The sequence below is a fragment of the Barbus barbus genome, assembly GCF_936440315.1.
Source record: "Barbus barbus genome assembly, chromosome: 22".
NCBI classification, from domain to species: domain Eukaryota; kingdom Metazoa; phylum Chordata; class Actinopteri; order Cypriniformes; family Cyprinidae; genus Barbus; species Barbus barbus.
This window is the reverse complement of record NC_136750.1, coordinates 14,381,059-14,403,831: the sequence shown is the minus strand read 5'-3', so window position 1 is coordinate 14,403,831 and position 22,773 is coordinate 14,381,059. Positions and strand designations below refer to the sequence as shown.

The window sequence follows — 22,773 nt, the reverse complement described above, 5'->3', positions numbered from 1 at the left end:
TTAACCAATAATCAGGAAACAAGGTGGGTGGGGTCAAGACAATTGACATGAGAGCACATGGAACATAGAACCAAACAAGACAAGCCATGTACTCACACAAAACAAAAACACAAGCACATAGCCAGCAAAACAAAAATCACTAGCCATGTGCAAAACAGGACATGAACACGCAGCTAATGAGGAGACTCATAAGCTGCATGTTCACAAAACATGACAAACATGAAAGCACGCATCCAGTGAAAAAACACAAGCTGCGTGCCACACAGAACAAGACAAAACAAGAGAAAAAAGCAGGCCGAAAACCAAAACCGCAAGCCCGAACAAAACAAACACACAGAGAACAGAGGAGCGCACGGCCCGAGTGAACTCGAAATCGCACAATCCAACAGCGAGAACAAACCTGGAGCGTGAGTGTCCGAACCCGGACACGAAACCAGAACTGAGCCTGAACAAGACTGTTCTGGAGTCCTGGCTGAGGGCCAGGGTGGAGCTGGAGGGACGGACCAGTGGGGCTCCAGCAGTTCAGGAGTCCTGGCTGAGGGCCAGGGTGGAGCTGGAGGGACGGACCAGGCAAGCTCTTGCGCCTTTGGAACCCCGGGAGGAGGCCAGAGCGGGACCAGCAGCTTGGCAGGCAACAAGGGCGGCCCCAGCAGGACAGGAAGCAAGGGTGGAGCCGTCAGAGCAAGGAGCTTGGGCAGAGCTGGCAGGTCAAGGAGCTTTAGTCTGGACGGAGCCTGCAGGGCAAGGAGCTTGAGCGTGGCCCGAGCCAGCAGGGCAAGGAGCTTGAGCTTGGGCGGGGCCTGCAGGGCCAGAAACTTAGGCGGCGCCGGCAGGGCAAGGAGCTTGAGCAAAACCGGCAGGGCCAGGAGCTTGAGCGGAGCCTGAAGGGCCAGAAGCTTAAATGGCGCCGGCAGGGAAAGGAGCTTGAGCGGTGCTGGCAAGGCAAGGAGCTTGAGCGGTGCCGGCAGGGCAAGGAGCTTGGGCGGCACCGGCAGGGCAAGGAGGTTGGATGGGGCCGGCATCAGGGCAAGGAGCTTAGGCGGCGCCAGCAGGGCAAGGAGGTTGGACGGCGCCGGCATCAGGGCAAGGAGCTTGGGAGGCTCAGAGATGGCCTCCAGGTCTTGAAGGGTGGAAGAAGCCTTCCTCCTGTTCCTCCTCCTCCTCCGTCTCCGAGAGTGGGGCACCGCAGCATCGTCAGCCACCACTGGGGGTGCTGCAGCTCCATCGATCGACGCTGGGGGCACTGCAGCTTCGTCGGCCACCACTGTAGGCGCTGCAGCTTCGTCAGCTGCCACTGGGGGTGCTGCAGCTTCGTCGGCCACCACCTGAGGCACACCAGCCTCCTTAGCCGTGGAACGTGCTAGGAACTCCACAAATCCCCCAAACGTCAGGTGGTCCAGCCCCCTCATCCTCCACCAGTTGAGGGGCTCATCCAAGGCACTATTAAAGAAATCCTTGAGGTCCGGATCATTAAACCCCAACCCCTCTGCAGCACCACTGAACTCCAGGGCAAACCTCCTGACATCGGTGCCCTGCTGACGGAGGGAGCTCAGGGCCTTAAATTGGAGGATGCGTTGGTAGAGGGGGCTGGAGAGAGTGGAGGGTGGTGGATGGCGTAAGGACGCTGAGTCCTCATAATGGCCTGTTCATTCTGTCAGGTGTGGGTGAAGGGATGAGAGCGAGGACTCACTTGCAGGAGGAAATAGGGCTTTATTAATAATAAAATAAACAAACAAACAAAAACTACCCCGTAGGGGAAAACAGACTGGCAAGGCAGGACAAGGCAAGGCAGGACAGGACAGGACAGGACTTCACACAGGGAAACATCGACGACAAACCAGCACAGGACTGCAAACACAAGGAGATTATAAAGGGAGCAAATGAGGAGGGTAACGAGAAAACACAGGTGGGGCAAATTAACCAATAATCAGGAAACAAGGTGGGTGGGGTCAAGACAATTGACATGAGAGCATATGGCACATAGAACCAAACAAAGTTAGAACCAAGCACATGGCCAGCAAAAAAAAATCACTAGTCATGTGCAAAACAGGACACGAACACGCAGCTAATGAGGAGACTCATAAGCTGCATGTTCACAAAACATGACAAACATGAAAGCACGCATCAAGTGAAAAAACACAAGCTGCGTGCCACACAGAACAAGACAAAACAAGAGAAAAAAGCACGCGGCCGAAGCTGAACCGCGTGCCGAACAAAACACACACACAGAGGACAGAGGAGCGCACGGTCCAAGCGAACTCGAAATCGCACACTCCAACAGCGAGAACAAACCTGGAGCGTGAGTGTCCGAACCCCCGACACGAAACCAGAACCGAGCCTGAACAAGACAGGAGTGCCGGAATCCGAACACCACACCCTAACATGAAACAGAGCACGCAGATAAGAGAGCGCGCAGCTCCAGCACACTCAAAGCCACGCGCTTAGCAGAATACAAGACAAGAAGGGAGTGTCAGGGCTCCGTCACAAAACCATGAATAAACTAGACCGAAGTGACAGAACCCTGACAACAACAAGATGAAGCCATTAGCTAACACTGCATTTAAAAGGTACTATAGTTTAAAAACTTGGAATATCGAGGCACAGTAATACATATAAAAAAAAAAACAAATCTGTGAAAGTTTATCAAATTTCTTCAGGAATTTTTTACATCCAGAGGCTGTGCAAAGTTGTGGCATCTTGAGTTTTATTGAGTGACGACAGATTGACTGTTCCAAGATGTGGCATCTACCTAAACATATATATGGCTATCAGTTTTATAAATGGATGTATTTGATTTACTGGATGTTTAAGAACATTCCGTTGTCTTTTGAGACGTCTGTCTGGAAGACTGTCAATCCATTTGTCCAGTGGGATCAACTGATATCTCATAATACACCCTCATGCCTCTTTTAGGAATGCTAATAAGAGTGTCATGTGGATGACAATGCTGCAGATAATCCAGTTATGATCAAAGGTCAACTTTTTATATTCTTCACGAGACACCAAAACAAATTCTCACAGCTGTTCTTTGGCCACACATGCGTAAACATAATTTTTTGTATTGTTGTCAGAAAGGAAAGAGATAGACTTGTACGTAGTGGAAATTATTCTTTACAGGTATGAAGGCTAATAAGTGATCTTTGAACTTTTTGCTCTATTGGTTACATAATTAATTTAGTGCAGGGCTGTCCAAACTCGGTCCTGGATGGCCGGTGTCCTGCAGAGTTTCGCTCCAACCCTAATTAAACACACCTGAAGCAGCTAATCAAGCTCTTATAGGCATACTAGAATGCCTATAACATCTTGCATGCAGGTGTGTTGAGGCGAGTTGGAGCTAAACTATGCAGCACACCGGCCCTCCAGGACCGAGTTTGGACAGCCCTGATTTAGTTGGTTTTTAAATTGTTTTATGGTTGACGTTTAGTGTCATCTGTTTTGTGTGTGTGTGTAGGTGGATGGTAGAGGTGACCCACCTCTTCCTCTCAACACTCCCACTTTCACTTTCTGTTGTTTTTTATATCACTGTGTGGACTGGAGAAGAGAGGGATAAGTGGAAGGGAAAGAGGAGTGTATATGTAGTACACTTCAAAATAGTTTTTACTATGAGAGGACATATTCTGTCACTACGATGTAAAGTCAACATGAAATTGCAGACCCTATTTTACTTTACTTATTGTGAACAGTGCATGTTATTTCAAATCAAATTGAATATTTTAACTTAAACTTAACTAAACCTTTAACTAAAACTATTAGAAATAATTTTTGTTGATTCAAATAAAGCTAAAATACATATAAAATATAAGATTAGATTTGACTTAAAAACTTAAATGAAAATAATACAAAATATAAAAGAAAAGAAAATTGATGGTTAAAAAAAAACATTAAAACAAACTAAAATGAAAATTAAAACACAATTTATCATTATTATTAAAAAATACTATAATATAAATATAAATAGCCTAATACTAGTCTCACAATAGTAATCTTCCTCTGAAAGAATCTTCGGTCACTCTTTATTTTAAGGTCCAATTTTCTCTATTAACTGACTAATAATCAAGATTTTTACCTGAATAAACTCCTAATTACTGCTTATTATTAGTTAGTAAGGTAGTTGTTAAGTTTATGTATTGGGCATGATTAAGGGGTCTAAAATATGGTCAGGCATACTATGTGCTTTATAAATACTAATAAACAGCCAATAATATGCTAGTTATATGCATGCTAATAAGCAACTAGTTAATAGTGAGAATTGATCTCTAATACTAAAGTGTTACCGAATCGTCCTTTTCCATTTGGATAATGTAATTATAGGCTAGTCATAGCCATAAATTGCCATTCAGATTACAAAAGTAAAATGGATTACTAACAGGGACTCACCTTTAAATTACAGTAGAAAGACAGTGAAAAAGAAGACTGTATCAAAGCGGCATCCAACATTTTGGGGGCTTTCTTACCGAAATATGTTTGATTTTCTTTATCTGCATGTATGACAATAACATCATAACAGGTGCAGGTTATGTGAGATTTTCTTTGTATATATTTCAGAGGTGCAATATTATGTGCTGTGTGGAGAGTGTGCGACTGCTGTAATCCATACAGTGACTCAGCATGTGTGGGTCAGTCAAGAACCGGCAGTTTTCTGAAGGGCTCAACAGTGTGTGTCCTTGGGGGAAACCTTTCAGGAAAGCCCTTTGCCCTTCACCAAATGTTTCTGAGACTGTTTCTTTTTCCTTTTGTCATGCCATGCCACTCTTTCATACTAAATGCTGTGATATGAAAGTAGTGTGACACCCCTAGTGTTCTAATAGAAGCATTGACAGCATTTTCATGCAGCTTCAGAATCACATGGCATTTACAGCTCAGGTGATTGACTCAAACAAGTGTCCACGGCCAAAGATGGCATATTGCAAAGGGGGTCCTGCACCAGCCAAGCAACTGCCATTGAGATGAATGCAAATGCTAACGGATAGCTTTCTTCAGATTTTACTGAGCTCCTTAGGGGTGTTGAAAATAAAGAGATGGAAAATAGAGAGAGAATAGCATCAGTGGTGTTGGAGTGCATTTGAGGGGGTATTCGGGTTCCAAGCTATAACAGCAGTTTCCTTTTATAGTTGTACCACTATAAGCGTCTGACACTCAGGAGGGAGAGCAAGAGAGTCTGTGTCCTACTTCGTCTTTGCCTGAATCCATAGGGAGGAAAGCAAGTGTGTCTGTGTGTATATGTGTTTTTACATGTGTGTATTACATGAAGCATAAAAGCAATTAATAACATCTGTTAGCAACTCTACACTCTTCAAAATATTTTTTTTTGTATTGGCATCTGTGGTTCCATGAAGAACCTTTAACATCCATGAAACCTTTCCATTCTGCAAAAGGTCCGTTACACTCTTCAAAATAAAAGTTCTTTATTGGCATCTGTGGTTCTATAAAGAACCTTTAACATCTGGTTTAGAGGCTGCTGTGGTGTATTGAGCATTTAAGCATCTCACATTCTTAGTAATATGGGTATTTAGGGGTTTTCTGCTGTGTTACTCAAAAATGTTGCAAATTTTCTTTCTAAACACACACATCTGTGATGATCGGCCTCAGAAATGAGGAGAGAAGGATCTAGAAGCACTACTTTTAGTGCTCAGTTATGCATATAGAGCCCACAATAAGGGCCTGTCTGTCACAGGGGACTCTTCATGGGCGGTGAAGAGAGGTGTGTGTGTGTGTGTGTGTGTGTGTTTGATGGAGGATTAGATGAGGAACTCTTCAGAAGATTCCTCAGGTCTTGAATGTATAAAGCAGGAGTCTTCCTTAGGCTTATGTTTTGCTTAGCCCACAGATGATCAAATCTACACCTCAGCCCTAACAGACCATCTGTTCATTGACAGCCAGGGTTCACGTGCGCTGTCATGACCACATCTTTCACAATAAACAGGTGTTCCTTCTGCTAGTACTCCAATGCCTTTAAAGAGAAGAATCATTTACGTCAGCTAGAAACTTTAACTGACCCCCGAGTCCATTACTGTACTGTAATGTGTGAAGGAAGAATATAATGCAGATGTGCCAGGTTCATACTGTAACTTTTCTCATGTTCCTTGTTTGTAAGTTGCTTTGGACAGTAGGGTCTGCTAAATTACTGAATGTAAATGTAGATCTTGGCATCAAAATAACATAAAAAATTGTATCACTGTAGAATATTTTATCTGCTCATTAATATTATGTAATTATTAAGTCATTAATAAGTCATAATTTCATGATTTTGATTTGTAACAGAAAGGGCTCATTTCTTTCATTTCTATGTTATTTTCACTCTTAAAAATGAAGGTTCCAAAAGGGAATGTGATGCCATAGAAGAACCAATTTGGGTTCTCCAAAAAACCTTCAGGAAACCAGGAAACTGTTCATATATATATATATTTAGTTTAATGATCTAAAAAACATTTTTCCCACAATAAAGTTGTGCAGTGGAAACGTTCTAATGGCGTTAATGCCAATGCCAATAAAGAACCTTTAATTTTGTGTTCACATAGCAGTTATTCATACAGTTATTAATATACACTGTAAAAAAAAAATTGAAATTGAGAAAATATAATAAGCTTGAGGCAACCAGCTTTAGGACTTTTTTGTATTTAATCAACTCAGCTTATGGAAAAAATGAACAATTAAGACTGGTCTGTGCTTTCATCAGATTTAATATAATACTCAAAAATAATAATGATTTTACTTGTGAAACCAAGTTCATAATCAATTCAATTCAATAATCATGTAGAACCAGTTTGTCTAAATTTGCATAATGGTTTGTTGCGCAAACTGAAAAAGGCTGAATAGTTACACCAAGCCTAGTTACAACTTTTACAACAAAATGCAATCAAAACAACTAATTAAAGCTAAAATATCAATTTATTTTGTATAACAAATATGTTTATTCTAGTATATTATTCAAGTGCATAATCAGTGATACATTTAATTGTCATGTCTTTGTTTTGCTCACTATTTTGGTCCTTATTAAAAATAAATGTACTTGTAGAATACTGACAACATTAAAGTAATAGTTCTCTCAAAAATGAAAATCTGTAATCATTTACTCATTCTCATGTCTTTCCAAACATGTATGACTTTCTTTGGAGCAAGATATTTTGAAGAGCCGATCTTTGCTTGTTGGGTAAACAAAGATTCAAGATTAATAGGCTTATGTTACATTTATCTAAACAATGACCCATAAGCAAGGGTTAGAGCTTCTATGAGTCAAACATTTTGAAATTCAGTTGGCGAAGTAATGGTTATGACTCATAAAACTGCAGATTTTTCATGTTTAAGAGCTCTAGATGTTTTCAACTGTTGATGAAACTGCATCAGTGATGAGAACCTTTATAAGTGGCTCTCATGTAGACCCCTGGGACCGAGCCATGCTACAGTTATTACGCTTACTGAATGAGATGCACACAGTTTGTTTGTTCAGTCAGCCAAAATTTTCATCACTGTGCCATTAGTCTGTTTTTGATAATATCAAAAATATCAAAAAGTTTTGTCAGATTTTCCACTGTAAATGTAGACTGTAAATGACTTTTTCTGTCTATATGTTAAAAAAAATCTCAAGTTGTTCCACTTGCTGAGCAAATATATTCATATTGATATTGCAATGATTTTAATGTACTCTCTATTTGACCAGTTCGGAATGACTTTAGTTTTAAAATCTGTTCTTGAAGTGTAATTATGAGAGCTGTAGGCTAGATTAACCATTAGATATTACCATTTACGGTAAGTTTGATTAATTTCTGTCATTCAGTTGAACTTACTATGAACCCTTTATCTATAAATTGGGGTTGGTACAATTTTTTTCAAGTTTTTCAAGTCTCTTTGCTCAAAAAGGCTACATTTAGTGGTCAAGTAACATTTATTTATTATCAGTGTTGAAAACAGTTGTGCTGCTTAATATTTTGTGGAAACCGCAATACATAAGAACAGCATTTATTTGAAACAGAAATCTTTTTTTAAAAAATGGGTGTTTTTCCTAATACTTTCTACAGTTCCGGTTGTTACAGGTTTCAGTGTTTGAAATAATTGTACTTGGGATATTGTAGTTAATGCATGGTTTTCTGTGTGGCTGTGGGATCAGAGACTCTTCTGCCCTGAAAGAGCCTCTGAACTATCTGCCAGTCAGCAGTCGAGGGGAATGTGAGAATGACAGGTGCACTCACCCAAAATAGCAATGCTAAGGAGTGGGGGAAGGCCCACAGCAGAGCGAGAAAGAGAGAGAGAAGCAGGAGAAGTGGAAAGATGGATTAAATTGGAATGAATCAGCAAAACATGTTTTGGACCAAAATAACTGCAATAATGTTTCAAGTGAAGTTAATGCTGTATTAATGGCAGAGAGGTACGTCCGAAGTGTAGGGTTTATGTGTGTTTGGAAGTGACTCATAATTTTCCTGTCAGGTAGAGTTATAACCAGAGTGGCCTCATAAAATACTTGGACACTAAAATCATCTTGAAATGAAATCACCTTCAAATGTTTGAATGCCATTGAATTAAATAACATATCAAAACAACAAAAGCTAGATAGCACAAGCCCAGTTTTTGAGCAAATTGGTAGTTTTTGGTTGTAAATGAGGTAATACTATCCACAGACAAAGCATTTAAACACTTTCTAGTTGTCAGATAGTGAAATGCGTTTATAGTTAATGCAATAAACTACTAATGGACATGAACTAAAATCATCTTGACATTAGTCGGTTGTATGTAACCGGAACAGTGGCTCAGAAAATGTATTTTATTTGTAAATGGCATTTGGTATGATATTTTGCATCTAATACTATTACATTTTTAAAGGTGTTTAAATACTTTTTGAGGCCACTTTGTAAAAAAAACAGACTCGTTCTTTGTATACAGACTCTTTTCCCCCCTTTTGTTTTCATTCAAGACGGTCCATCTATGAACACAGACATGCTGCCCGTTTCTGTGTGCATTTATGTGGCTGTCAAAATGCTGCCAATCTTTAAAAAGCTGTGAAGTATGACACTGACAACCATTTTATCGTCCTCTTCACCTGCTGTGGTTCTGTCTTCATGGTAAGTGATATCTCCTTCCTGGAGTGACTGCCTGCAGTACGATCTGCGATCAAATCCCAGTCAACTGAGCTACACTGATGTTATGACATGCACACACGTTCCTCTGAAGCTAGGTGTCTTAAAAGGCGTCTTATTTCTGGAGCTGTAGGAATGATAAGGTGCTGCATGGAGCCACCAAAGACATTTTTGGGGGCTTTTCCTCTTTTAACTTTCAAGATATCATTGGACATGCAAAACAAAAAGGTAAATTGTAAAAAATAATTTCAACCAGATTTCTCAAACAAACTAAAGTGGCCAAACTAGAGTCTAGCTGGTGCAGAGAAAGTATTTTAACATCCTCACAGCTCACCCAAAATGAAAATGCTGTCATCATGTTGTAATAAAAGCTATTATGCAACTTACTCTATTGATTCGATTAAAATTCAAAAGATGTTTGTTAATACAATATATCGTTATTGTCTCTTACATAGCCTAATACATAAATATATTTGACCGGTTCTGGAAAAATGAGTCACAATGAGCAAATTTTCAAAAATGAGTTATTTTTTCCCCCATTCTCCTTTTTAAAGACCTTCAAATTGATGTATTATTTGTTGGAATCGAATGAAATTTGACTGAGCTACACCCGCAAAGTCAATTTTGAGAATTTTCAGAAGGTTCCAAAGCAAAATTTCATCTTTTCCTCCAGTTCTTTTCTTAATAAATTACTGTATTCATAATCACAATATAGCTATTTTAATTTTATCTTTGCTATTAGAAATAAGAACAGATGCAAAAAAAAAAAAAACAGTATACAAATATAAGAAAGTAACAAATAGTGCATTACATTTTTCATTTTACATCTAAACAGAAGCATTCAAATAAGAAAAACAAATAATCAAATGTAAAAATCCATTTAGTGTGTGCATTACAAATGAATTGATTATTAAAACTACAAAAGCAATTCAATCGGGAGCAGCGAGTGATTCCCTTTTTATTGTATCGTTAGATTAATATTAATGAGACATAACACGGCCTATATTAAAAGGTTAGTTTTAATAAAAAAGTCTGTCATTAATTACTCACCCTCATGTCGTTCCAAACCCGTAAGACCTTCGTTCATCTTCGGAACACAAGATATTTTTGATGGAATCTGAGAGCTCTCTGAGAGCATCTGCGTGCTGTCTGCTGAACGTAAACAACCCTGATTATGTTCAGTGAGAACGTGCGAATGCCGAACAATGTTATTATTGTTTTCTTTGTGCACAAAAAGTATTCTCGTAGCTTCGTAAAATTATGGTTGAACCTCTGATATCACATGGACTATTTTTCCGATGTCCTTGCTGCGTTTCTGTGCGTTGTTCGTGGTAATATCCTTGCTGTCTATGGAGGGTCATAGAGTTCTCAGATTCCATCAAAAATATCTTAATTTGTGTTCTGAAGATGAACGAAGGTTTTACGGGTTTGGAACGACACGACGGTGAGTAATTAATGACAGAATCTGTAATGCACAGATCTAATATAATGTTACACATCAGATGTTTTTCCCCAACAGTTCCCAAAATGTTCACTTAAGACATAACAGATTATGGTGCTTGAACACTTAAATTCTGTAATTCTGTATGTATATACTTATGTGTCGGAAGTGTCTTTATGCGGGCGCTTCGGATGACAGTCAGCGCGAGAAGCGAGCGGAGAAAAGGTAATCCTCTCAGAAAACATACAAATAAAGACAGGGGCGTAGATTACGCGGGGGACGTGTCCCCCCCACTTTTTATAAAAAGTAAAGTCGTCCCCCGCACTTTTTCATTGGACAGTTGTGTTCTCGACATGTTGAGGTTTTAATGGAGCAATGTATATAAATGCAGAATGATTTAAAATTCAAAGAGACAAGATATACATGACGTTTACGTTTCCATGGCAATCAGTCACTTAGTTTGTGACGTCACGACATGCCCAGGCTCGCGCCCGCGGTCCCGGGCTGTATCCATCATTCATTAGAGCGCCTCGAGATGAGTTCAAAGCGACAAGAAACTCTTCACTCCTTTTTTACGAAGTAGTCAAGCAGCGTAAGTTGGCATGTGGGATCCGAATAGTGTTGCACAATGTAGAGTGACTCTGCCTATTGCTCTTGTTGAATAATTAGCAAGTTTGGATGTTCATTATATGGAGAAATAGAAAAGCTGCCTGGACAAACATGCACTTATTTATTTTCAGTGTATTTTTCCGTAACTCTTTTGTAACGTCTTTTATTTTAACACGTATGTATGTTATCAGAACCCTTCAAATAAGAATAAAGATAATGTTGAATGAGATTTTACAGCGTTTGCAGCATTGTGACACTCTGCCAATTCTACATGATGTATTTCAATCAAGTATGCAAGCACTGATCTGATACAGGACCGATTTTCATTTAGGGGTGCTCTGTCATTATTGCACTAATTTGACGTTTTTATGTGTTGTCAAGAATAAACAAGAAACAGTCAGCCTAGGTTTGTTAGGACAGAATCAGGACGACACACAAGAAAAACAAACTTCACAGCTGAGAAGAACTGATAGAGTGGCTTTTAACACCTGGCTGTTTTTATATTGTATAAAATCTATTAATACACAAGCGTTTGTAGGATTATATATGGACCAATCATAGAAAACACATAATTAGTCAAATATAGAAAAATAAAAAATAACATTAGTATGATGAACAACTTCTCAGCTATCATTTTTAACTACAGTAGGTAATTATTAGCTTGCATATTGGTTGTTTATTAGCACTTAAGCACATATTAATTCTGTATTCTTCATGACCATATTCTGCATCCCATAATCCTAAACTTAACAACTACAACGACTACCTTACAAGCTATTAATAAGCAGTAAATGAAGAGTTTATTGAGGCAAAAGTCATAGTTAACAGTGAATATGTATCTAACGTGTGTAAATAATAATTTAGGATACAAATGATTGGTTATTGTCCAGCAGTGTACTTAATTAGTTATTTTCTTCTGTATGTCACTATTCCCTGTATGCACATGTTTCAAACACAGCTTTATTTGCTATAGACAGAGGCAGAAGTGAGAGTGAATGAGGCAGAAAGTTTCAGTGAGGCTTCAGAGGTAAAGATTATTTACAGCATTGTCTATGATAAGATATTTATTTTAACAGATTAATCAGACTAATGTATAATAGAACAGAACAGAATAAAGTAGTATGTGAATGTGCAAGTATCCATTACTGTGTGCCACGTACTGTACATACAACACACACAAAATACAATCTGAAATATGTAAACAATAGTACCCTTATAAGGACATCTTTGTAACTTATACTCAAAAAGGTGCACATATAGAGTACCAATATGTACCGTAATGTACAACTATGAAACTCTTTGGGGTAAACAAGGTACAAAGATGTGCTTTTAAGGGTACTGTCCCAGTGACAAGCTGTTGTATTTCTTTCTTTCTTTTTCTTTTTTCTCTTTTTCTTTCATTCTGTTTTATAATCATATATAACAATATAATCATAAAGCATATTAAGCAAAAAGGTATGATTAAAAATAAAACCTGTCAATTAGACAAGGGTTAACTGAAAAAAAAGAACAGGTATAACACTAGACATTCCGTCCCCCCCACTTTTGAAATGATGGCTACGCCCCTGAATAAAGATCATTTTAGGTGTTTAACTAGACGATCACTAGATGAGGGCCTAATGAACTCATTTTTGTGAAAACCTCAAATTCGACTAAAATCAACTTGTAATGTAATTTATCACTTCTTTTGCCCGTAGCTCAAAATTAGCCTGTGCGCATTCCGACTCATTTTGCCAGCACGGGTCACATACACACTTTTTTTGTATTGAGCATAATGATTACATGCTTACTGTGTGCTTACTTATGCATTCAGATATTCACAGGTAATAGTACTCCTACTGTAAATGACACTAATTACATAATTAAACATAATTATTGGTAAGTTTTGATTGCAAAACAACTCAAAAAGGTAAACAAATATTTTTTGTTTAAACAGTGAGACAGTGGTGTTTTTCTTTAGGTATTTTCAATATTTTTGGACCAACATTCTTTAAATAAATAAGTTTGTACCTACACAAGTAAATTATGATAGTATTGAATTTTTCAGTCAGCTGTCACATGACTTAATTAATCTGGTGGTTTATAGAGAGTATTTTTATAGCCCAATCTGGAAGTTAAAATCACATAGGTTCCCCGTTTATGATGCTTACACGTTTATTCATCGATAATCATGATAATAAACGAACAGAAGTTTTATGAATTTTGAAGCCTAAATACAATCGCTAGAACTAAACAGTTAAACGTACTGTAGAATATAAAGAAACTACACCATGGTCACATGACTTCAATGCCCATCATCGTTAATCTTCCAACATCCTTTTCAGTTTATTTAGTAAAATAATAAATAAATTCCTGAAAATGTGAGTTAGAATAATTTGCAAGAGCATGATTATAAACACAACAAGGCTGTGAAAGTGGACTAGTGAGTAGATTAGTTTTCTTGTTTGGTTGTTGATGACACTAACGCAACTACCGCTTTCAAGACAAATGAAAGCTTTAAAAAAAACACATGGGCGCATTATTGATGTATTTTATGTTGTAGAATAAAACATGAAAATATATTGAACTTGTGTTAACCACAGACTCTAGTTCAGGTGTTTAATTAAAACTGTCGCTTTGGGGCGACAGAAACGGAAACTTGTTTCCGCGTTTTGACCTACAAAGATACATCATCCCTGCAGCACTCTATATATGACAAGCAACTTTGTAATTCCGGTGTGCCAAAACGAAAACAATAACCGTCATCCTAAAAATACCACAGTGTCTGTATGACCACAGACAGCCCACCTAGAGAGGAAGTGACATTTTGTATTGGAAAACAGTCGCAGGAGGTCCTGTGTGTAAAGAGTGATGTGCCTTTGTGGTCCAGGTTATTCGAGGCAGACAAAAGCATTTTACAAAGGGACAGTCTTTAATGCAGCAGCCTCTCCTTCTCCTCCATATCGAACCACACTATTAATCCACCCACACCGTCCCTCCATCTGTCAGTGTCAGCGGTCAGTGATGGCTGGAGTGAGAATGAAGGGATTTGGCTTGATCAGCACACTGGAGGAGAAGGGGAATCCCCACACTGATTCTAATTATAAACTGTGTTGTGTGTTTTGATGGCGCACTTTGCCTTTCCTCTTTCCCTTGTAAAGCTTGTTTGTGTAGCGGCAGCTTGTTCATCTTGTCAATGAGGTTATGAGGTAGTTTTTAGGTTTATTACAGTGTTTTCATTTCTTATGTCACTCTAGCGATGGATAAATGACTGAATTAAATAGAAATACAGTTAATTCTGTCAGTGTGTGACTTTAAATGTAGTCTTGCAGACTGTAGACTGCTAACGTGAACAACATCTAATGATGAATGACAATGAATGTGAGTGTTTTTGTTTAGAAAAGAGATTCTAGTCCAGGATGCTGATACAATAATACAGTGTTCCAGTTGTGATAATGAAATTAGAGGACTGGAACTAACTGTTGTACAGTATAATAAAAAAGTTATGATACAAACCACCACCTGTGTGGAGTTGGTATGATTTTTAAGTGTTTTTAAAGTCTTTTATGCTCACCAATGCTGCACTGATCAAAATATAGTAAAAACTGAATTATTGTAAGATTTAGTTTTGCCATTTTTGCCTTTATTGTTATAGGACAGTGTAGATAAGACAGGAAGTAAAAGCAGGAAGTGTGCTGCCCTCAAGGCTATTGGCGCCAACATTATAAAATACTATTACAATTTAAAATAACTGTTTTCTTTTTAATCATCAATTTTAATAATATTTCACAAAATTACATCTTTTACTGTACTTTTCATCAAATAATAACAGCCTTGGTAAGCATAAAATGCAATAAAAAAAAAACAAACAAACTTAATTATCCCCAACTTTTGAGCAACATTAGCACTTGTGCAAACTGTACAGTAGGGCTGTGCAAATAATCTTCGATGTATCGCATGCAATAATGAACGCGGTATTGCGTAGCTTGTCAGTGAACTACAGCTCTGTGTAGTAAGTAAATGCCGCTCCATCTGAAAGCACGTGATGGAGATTTACTACGAATCACAGAACCGGCTTTACTGACGAGATGCGCATGATCATCGCATTCGATTATTCGATTCTTTATCATGTTGGTTTTTCTATTTTGCAAGTTGTTTGAGCATTACAGCCAAACTAATTTCCCTATTATAAAGACAGCCTTTTAAGGTAACAAAATATAAAAAAGGATGGTCGATATTTAGGTCAAAGTGGGTAAAGATACAAATATTTTGTCATTATTTTGTCTTTGTTATTAACAAATGAGAACAAAGATACAAAGACCTGCTCCCATCAAATATACAGCTCTCAGCTGTTTACTTTCATTTTAGACATAATCAACTAAGTCTATACATAAACCTTGTGTGTTTTGACAGTATTAGCACAAGAGATAACTTAGTTCAGTAATCAGGCGCTGTTTGACAGACTTTTTTTGTGCACGCGCTTTGGGTGTATGCTCAGAAAAAAAGCCCATGTCAGACCAGAGCGTGAATGATATGTTTTACCGGCAAGGCTTTAAAGCAGATGCAAATAATGTACTTTTGTGATTGTGAATAAGTGTAGTGTCCCGTGAGAGTAACTCTACCGCTGAGTTAACACTGATGTGAATGTATGTCGCGTTGTACAGTAAGTTACATAGAGACGGCGGCACCAGAACTGCAGCTGATAGAATGTGCGCAGTAGCACGATACTACGATATTTCTTCAAAAAAAGCAGATCGTGGAGACATTTTTATCGTCCATGATCAAAAATCATCATATCGAACACCCTACCCTCTGCAGAAATCACAGACTGGGGCACCGGACCGCAAGGGCACTTTACCGTCGGACCTCTAAGGGGCAGGCGCTCGAGCCCCATTGTACTCTTACTGACAGTAATTACATTATTTAATTGTTATTTGTGAGTTTTAATTGCAAAACCTCTCAAAAAGGTTACAAATGATATAATTTCATGTATTTATTTAAAAGGTTAGTTCACCCAAAAATGAAAATTCTGTCATTACTCACCCTCATGTTGTTTCAAACCCGTAAGACCTCCGTTCATCTTCGGAACACAAATTAAGATATTTTTTATGAAATCTGAGAGCTCTGAGACCCTCCATAGACAACAAGGGTCCTTACAAGATCAAGGTCCAGAAACGTAGCAAGGAGATCGGTAAAATAATCCATGTGACATCAGGGGTTCAACCATAATTTTACAAAACTACGAGAACACTTTTTGTGACGACTTTATTCAAATTAGTCTCTTCCGCGACACCCTAGCGCCATTTTGGAGAATATCCACTGAACACAAACAGCGTATGCTGTTCTGTGTCAGCTGCGCCACACGGATACGTTTTCTACATTGTACGTACACTGATTTGAGTGAAAACAACGTATTTGTGTGGTGCGACTGACACAGAAGAGCATACGCTGTTTGTGTATACACCAGTATAATGGGAAAACACATCAATAAGTAACAGCTTAGAAACATTCAGCTACCGTGGTCTTGCACAACTTTGTTCTCATCAAGTAACACCCCAGCTTCCTCTGACCCCACTGAGACCTTTGTGACATCAGTGGTGATCAAGCACCTGTGCCTCTCGAGCTCTTTGACACCTACAGCTGCCACAGCACGTCTGTAAGCACACAGTTTGTGCTCTTCAGAGAGCTGAGCCAATTTATTCAACTCAAAAAGCAGCTGTGTCAGCTCACAGTCATTAAACTCAGTCCATTAAATTGATGTATGATGGAAGTTATTATTTTTATAAATTAAATGTTTGTTTATTTATTTAAGTTTACCATAAAAGTATTAAACAGCAAAAACGGTCTTCAACATTGATAATAAATGTTTCTTGAGTACCTTATCAGCATATTAAAATAATCAAATGTGTCACTGAAGACCACAAGTAATGGCTGGTAAAAAAAAAAAAAAAAAAAATCAGCTTTACCAGAAATACAGTAAATTCATTTTGGAATAAATTAATATAGAAAACAGAAATTTTAAATTGTAAGAATATTTCTCAATATTACTGTTTTTTTATTTTGATCAAAAAAAGCTTTGGTGAGCATATGAGACTTTCAAAAACTTTAATTTTAATTATTCCAAACTTTTGACCATTAGAACATGTGTTATTAGAAATGAAATTACTGAGTGAGTGTTTAAATATATTTCTTATTTTATTTTATTATTATAAATTTTTACTAATAATAAAAAAGAGCTAAAAAAGGAGCCTGTTTTTGCATATGCAAACCTGACAGATGAGATATCTGAAATATGTGCATGTGTAGCCTAGACCCATATAAAAACTTGTGCATTTTGACGGGTGTAAGAATTGGACACTTTTCAGTGTAGACGCTAATATAGTTATCAGTTCTCATACTTAGTGTGAACAGGCCTTAACAAGACATTTATGTGTGTACACACCTGTTGTGAATCCACAGAAATAATTGGTGAGAACTGACCACATAAATGCGCAAAATTTACGAAATTATTACTGAACTTGAAATTGTTGAACGTACAGTATATCTCTGCCCACTTATATTATAACATGTTCAAAATGACCCCTAAGTCTATTTACGGTCATCTTGCTGTGAATGTAGACCTAAATATGGTTTGGCTGTAATCTTATACCTGTCTTAAGAGGCAGAAATAAGTGTCACATATTGATAAGGATCCGGTTTTCAGGTCGGTGTTCATCCAAACCTTCCTAGTTTGTCCTCTCACACTCTTTGTTCACTGTAATGCGCATGAGCTCTGAAGCATTTAAGCAACACATTAGCGCTGATTGTTGTTGTCTTGTGGTGTAAAGTGTTCTGCATCTGCCAAATCCCAGCGCTGCTCTGGGCCTATTTATACAAGGATGAGCTAAGCCTGCAGATCATGAGGCTCAGCAAAGCAGCTTACCATGAGACCACCATATCAGACAGCAAAGGCTCAGAATGCTTTAGTGCTCACTGCAGATGTTATTAATGGGTCTGCTTCATTCATAAAAGATTTGTGTATGATTTTAGTCTTTCACATAAGGATCAAGTTTTCATATACGTGTAACATTTTTATAGGGACCCTTGATTGATATTAGAGTTGTTTTATATGTATCCTTAGTAAACAATATTGTACAACATATACATGTATAATTGTGCTATTTTTATTTTTATTTTTTGCATTTTAGTAAATATTTTGTCATCTAACACTCAAATAAAGTTAATCTGAAAACTTTTATAATTGTGCTATTTTTATTTTTATTTTTTGCATTTTAGTAAATATTTTGTCATCTAACACTCAAATAAAGTTAATCTGAAAACGTAAATACTGTACACTTATTAACACTGTAAAATGTAATGGTTTAAAATATAATTATAATTGAAAAATTGACATTTATGACTGGTTTTGTGGTCCAGGGTCACATATATATTTGTTGTGAATTTAAAAAAAATATTGTGTGAAATGTGTTCCTTAAACATTAATTTCATAAACAATAAGACAAAAATACATATTGGGTATCTGCCACCCTGTACTTTTAATATTAGCATTTATGATACATTTTGGATGGTTGCTTTTGTCTCTGGTTTTTGAATTTTAAATTTTTATATTCCTCATTACAATTATCAAGTTTACAAAACATGTTTTGGCTGTTTATAATTGTGCTATTTTTATTTTTATTTTTTGCATTTTAGTAAATATTTTGTCATCTAACACTCAAATAAAGTTAATCTGAAAACGTAAATACTGTACACTTATTAACACTGTAAAATGTAATGGTTTAAAATATAATTATAATTGAAAAATTGACATTTATGACTGGTTTTGTGGTCCAGGGTCACATATATATTTGTTGTGAATTTAAAAAAAATATTGTGTGAAATGTGTTCCTTAAACATTAATTTCATAAACAATAAGACAAAAATACATATTGGGTATCTGCCACCCTGTACTTTTAATATTAGCATTTATGATACATTTTGGATGGTTGCTTTTGTCTCTGGTTTTTGAATTTTGTCCAAGGAGTGTGAATCACCCAGTGTTTTTCTATTTTTAAAAAATTCAGATACCTGTAACGTATTAGGGTTGTACTCTCTCTCTCTCTCTCTCTCTCTCTCTCTCTTTCTCTCTCTCTCTCTCTCACACACACACAAACACACACACACACACACACACACACACACACACACACACAAACACAGTGTTCCTTCTTCCAGATTATACTTACGGTATAACTTGATTATACCTGGCTATATCTGCTTATCCTGCCCCATTATTACCTTATGGTCCAATTCGGTCTACTTTAAAACACTAAAATGTGACCAACTATTAAAATCATTGTCAATGTGATCTCTGTAAATTAAATAGCTTAATCTCTGGATATGACACATCATATGGGCCATAAGTAGTAAGCACTGTATTATTGACCATATAGCCTAAGTGACAAAGGCTTAAATACCAATCATATACAGCCATCTTCTTTCTTCCTAGATGTGTTTTAGTGACTATAAACATCTGGAGTTTTAAAGGCCTCTGTGCCCTTACAAAGGATAGACTGGCCCCATTTCCTCTGTGCAGGGGATTGTGGGACAGAATGTGCCAGCAAAAAAACACAACTTCTCTGAAACCTACTGTATATGAGGGTAGAAGATAAATAGAGAGGTTTGAGTTTTTTTACAAAAGTGCTGTTGCAGAAGAAGGAAAAAAACACTAGGACACAGTAAAATATGAAGGAGAGAGACAGAGAACAAATGATGGAGAAAAGGAGTTTGGAGAGAGAGAGGAGAAGGGAGGGAACAGCTGAGAATGTTATACGTGACAGGTGTATAGTGTTTGGAAGCGGGTGTGTTTATTACTGTATTTACACGCTGTGCTATGAATGTACCAGCCCTTGTGTGTGTTTGTGTCTCACTAATCAGTGTGTTATCATTCAACATGTTTGCACGTCTCACTATGAATAAGTATTTATTAGACCCCATTGTCACAAGTCGTTGTCACCTTTGCCATGTGGCTCTGTTCATACTCTCACTTTGTATTCCTTCTGTTTTTTCTTCCTTTTTCACAACCTGCTCTGCCTCACAGGAAGACCAAGTTGTGCTCCAGTGCACCGCGACTGTTCTGAAGGAGCAGATCAAACTATGTCTTTCCTGTGAAGGCTTCGGGAACCGTCTGTGCTTTCTAGAGACAACGTCAAATGCCCAGGTATAGTATTCAAAAAGTGTCAGGGTGTTGATATTCTGGACAGGAAAGCCACTCCTCATTACAAATATCTGGAGTACAAACTATTTCAAACTATTATGTTTTTTTGCTATATCGCAGTTATTTTATTAATAATAATTAACTATATATTAATATATAAAATAGCTATATGACAGTTATTTTTGTAAGGCAAATAATACTTAAATATTACATTTTATATAAATTTTTATATTCCTCATTACAATTATCAAGTTTACAAAACATGTTTTGGCTGTTTCACAATTGTTTTTGTCAGACAAATAATACTCTACTAAAAATGTAAAATAATGGTAACTTTTGCATATATATTTAAATTTGTATATATTTTTACTAAAATTATTACATTTTTATTGTATATTTTAAATGATCTAAAAGTATTTTTACTTAAATATGGCATTTTATTAACATTATGTTATTTTATTAATGTTTCAATATTCCTTATTACAATATCCAGTAAACCAGATTATTTTACTATATCACAACAGTTATTTTAACTGTTTAACTGCAAATAATACTCAGTGCTAAAAAAGTACAATAATGCTAACCTTTGTATATATTTTTATATACTTTTGTAGATAGATAGATATATTATCTTTTTTATATTTTTATTCAAAGTATTACATTTATTAAATTATTATTGTATTGTCATATTTTATATCACAAGAGTCATTTTTGCCAGGGAGATAATACTCAGTACTAAAAAGTAGAATAATGCAAACTTTTGTATATATTTTTATATACTTTTGTATATGCAACCCGAATTCCGGAAATGTTGGGATGTTTTTTTAAATTTGAATAAAATGAAAACTAAAAGACTTTCAAATCACATGAGCCAATATTTTATTCATAATAGAACATAGAGAACATAACAAATGTTTAAAGTGCCCCTATTATGCCATTTTTAAGGTCGCTAATATTGTTTTATGAGTCTCCTAAAACAGGTTTACATGCATCCAAGGTCAAAAAACATTTTAGTTTTCTCAAAAGTAAAATATCTCTGTTTAAACATTTATGTTCTCTATGTTCTATTGTGAATAAAATATTGGCTCGTGTGATTTGAAAGTCTTTTAGTTTTAATTTTATTCAAATTTTAGAAAACACCCCAACATTTCCGGAATTTGGGTTGTAGATAGATAGATAGATAGATAGATAGATAGATAGATAGATAAACTTCTATACATTTTTAATAAAAGTATTAATTCTATTAAATTATTATTGTGCTGGTTTGTATTGTTTTGCTTTGTTACTTTGTACAGAAATTAATTGTACATGCTTTTAGACAAAGAAAATGTGCTGTGCTGCTTATATTTAAGCACTGGTGAAAGCACACACAATTTTTTTTTTATTTTGGTGTTCAAAATGTAGCAGTCAACATTTTTCATCAATAAACATTATTTCCTAAAGATCCCATGAGTCTGTAAGGTTATGATGCCAGTGTAACATCCTTATTTGTTCTTTTATCCATTTATTATGCATGAGTCCAAACATTTGTGTGTTTCTTTGTCTTCGTCTGCAGAATGTGCCGCCTGATCTGGCAATCTGTGCCTTTGTACTGGAGCAGTCGCTGTCAGTACGAGCCCTGCAGGAGATGCTGGCCAACACCGTGGATATGAACGAGGTGAGAGTTTCCATGAAGCAGAGAGAGAGAGAGAGAGAGAGAAAAAGAGAGAGAGAAGGATGGAGAGGTGGAGAGCAGGGAGAAATTTGAAAAGCAGAGGGTCAAAAAGAAAAGGAATGATGAACAAAGAATATTACATCCTTTTACAATTTACAAATACATACAGTTAACTGTAGCCTGTAGAGCTAATACAGAAAACTTATAGTAAAAATGTGGTTTTAAAATTAAACCAAGTGAGAAAGTAGTGATATAACATTAAAATTGCATAAATCGCTCATTTTTCTAAAGAAACATTGTCCATCAGCGACACCAGCAGATAAAGTTACAGTGGGAGTTCGCGTCTCACTCGCCTCCACTGAGCCCATTGAGTTTTAACAGACTCCCTAAAGCATGTGGTGAGTTTGGTGGGGGGGAATTGAGAATGAATGGGGTAAAGTCACATGAGAGGAGGCAATGCCTCCATTGCGAAATGATTGGATTTGACTAGTTATGATTGGCTGTGATTGGTTCATGCGTTAAATCCTGCCTCTTGTGTTTGTGCACGTTTTCGCGAATCAGTCTGAACAAACAATAAAACGGCGTTAGTGCGAAGATTAATTTTAAAAAGTGAGTAAACAACTCACACACTTAGTGATAGAGTTTTTAGTGAGAAATCATGACTGATGATCCCAAAAATTCAAAAATAGTTAAAAGTTAATTTGATTTAAAAAAAAACAAAACTTTGAGAACTTTGCCTTCTTATTTCAGAACACCACCACACACCACTGATTGATAGATTTTTTTTTATTGTATTGTCAGACTTTTGGACCACGTTTTAAATCCA

At 36.8% G+C, this 22,773-nt stretch overlaps 1 protein-coding gene across 1 annotated transcript in view; it reads left to right on the top strand.

The window, feature by feature from the left end:
• LOC306888329 (ryanodine receptor 1-like) overlaps positions 1–22,773 on the top strand; it is a 136,839-nt gene that overhangs the window by 2,706 nt on the left and 111,360 nt on the right. The window contains exons 2-3 of the mRNA XM_079446545.1: positions 20,177–20,296; positions 21,849–21,950. Coding sequence (XP_079302671.1) covers positions 20,177–20,296; positions 21,849–21,950 — 222 coding nt within the window. The remainder of the gene's footprint in view (positions 1–20,176; positions 20,297–21,848; positions 21,951–22,773) is intronic.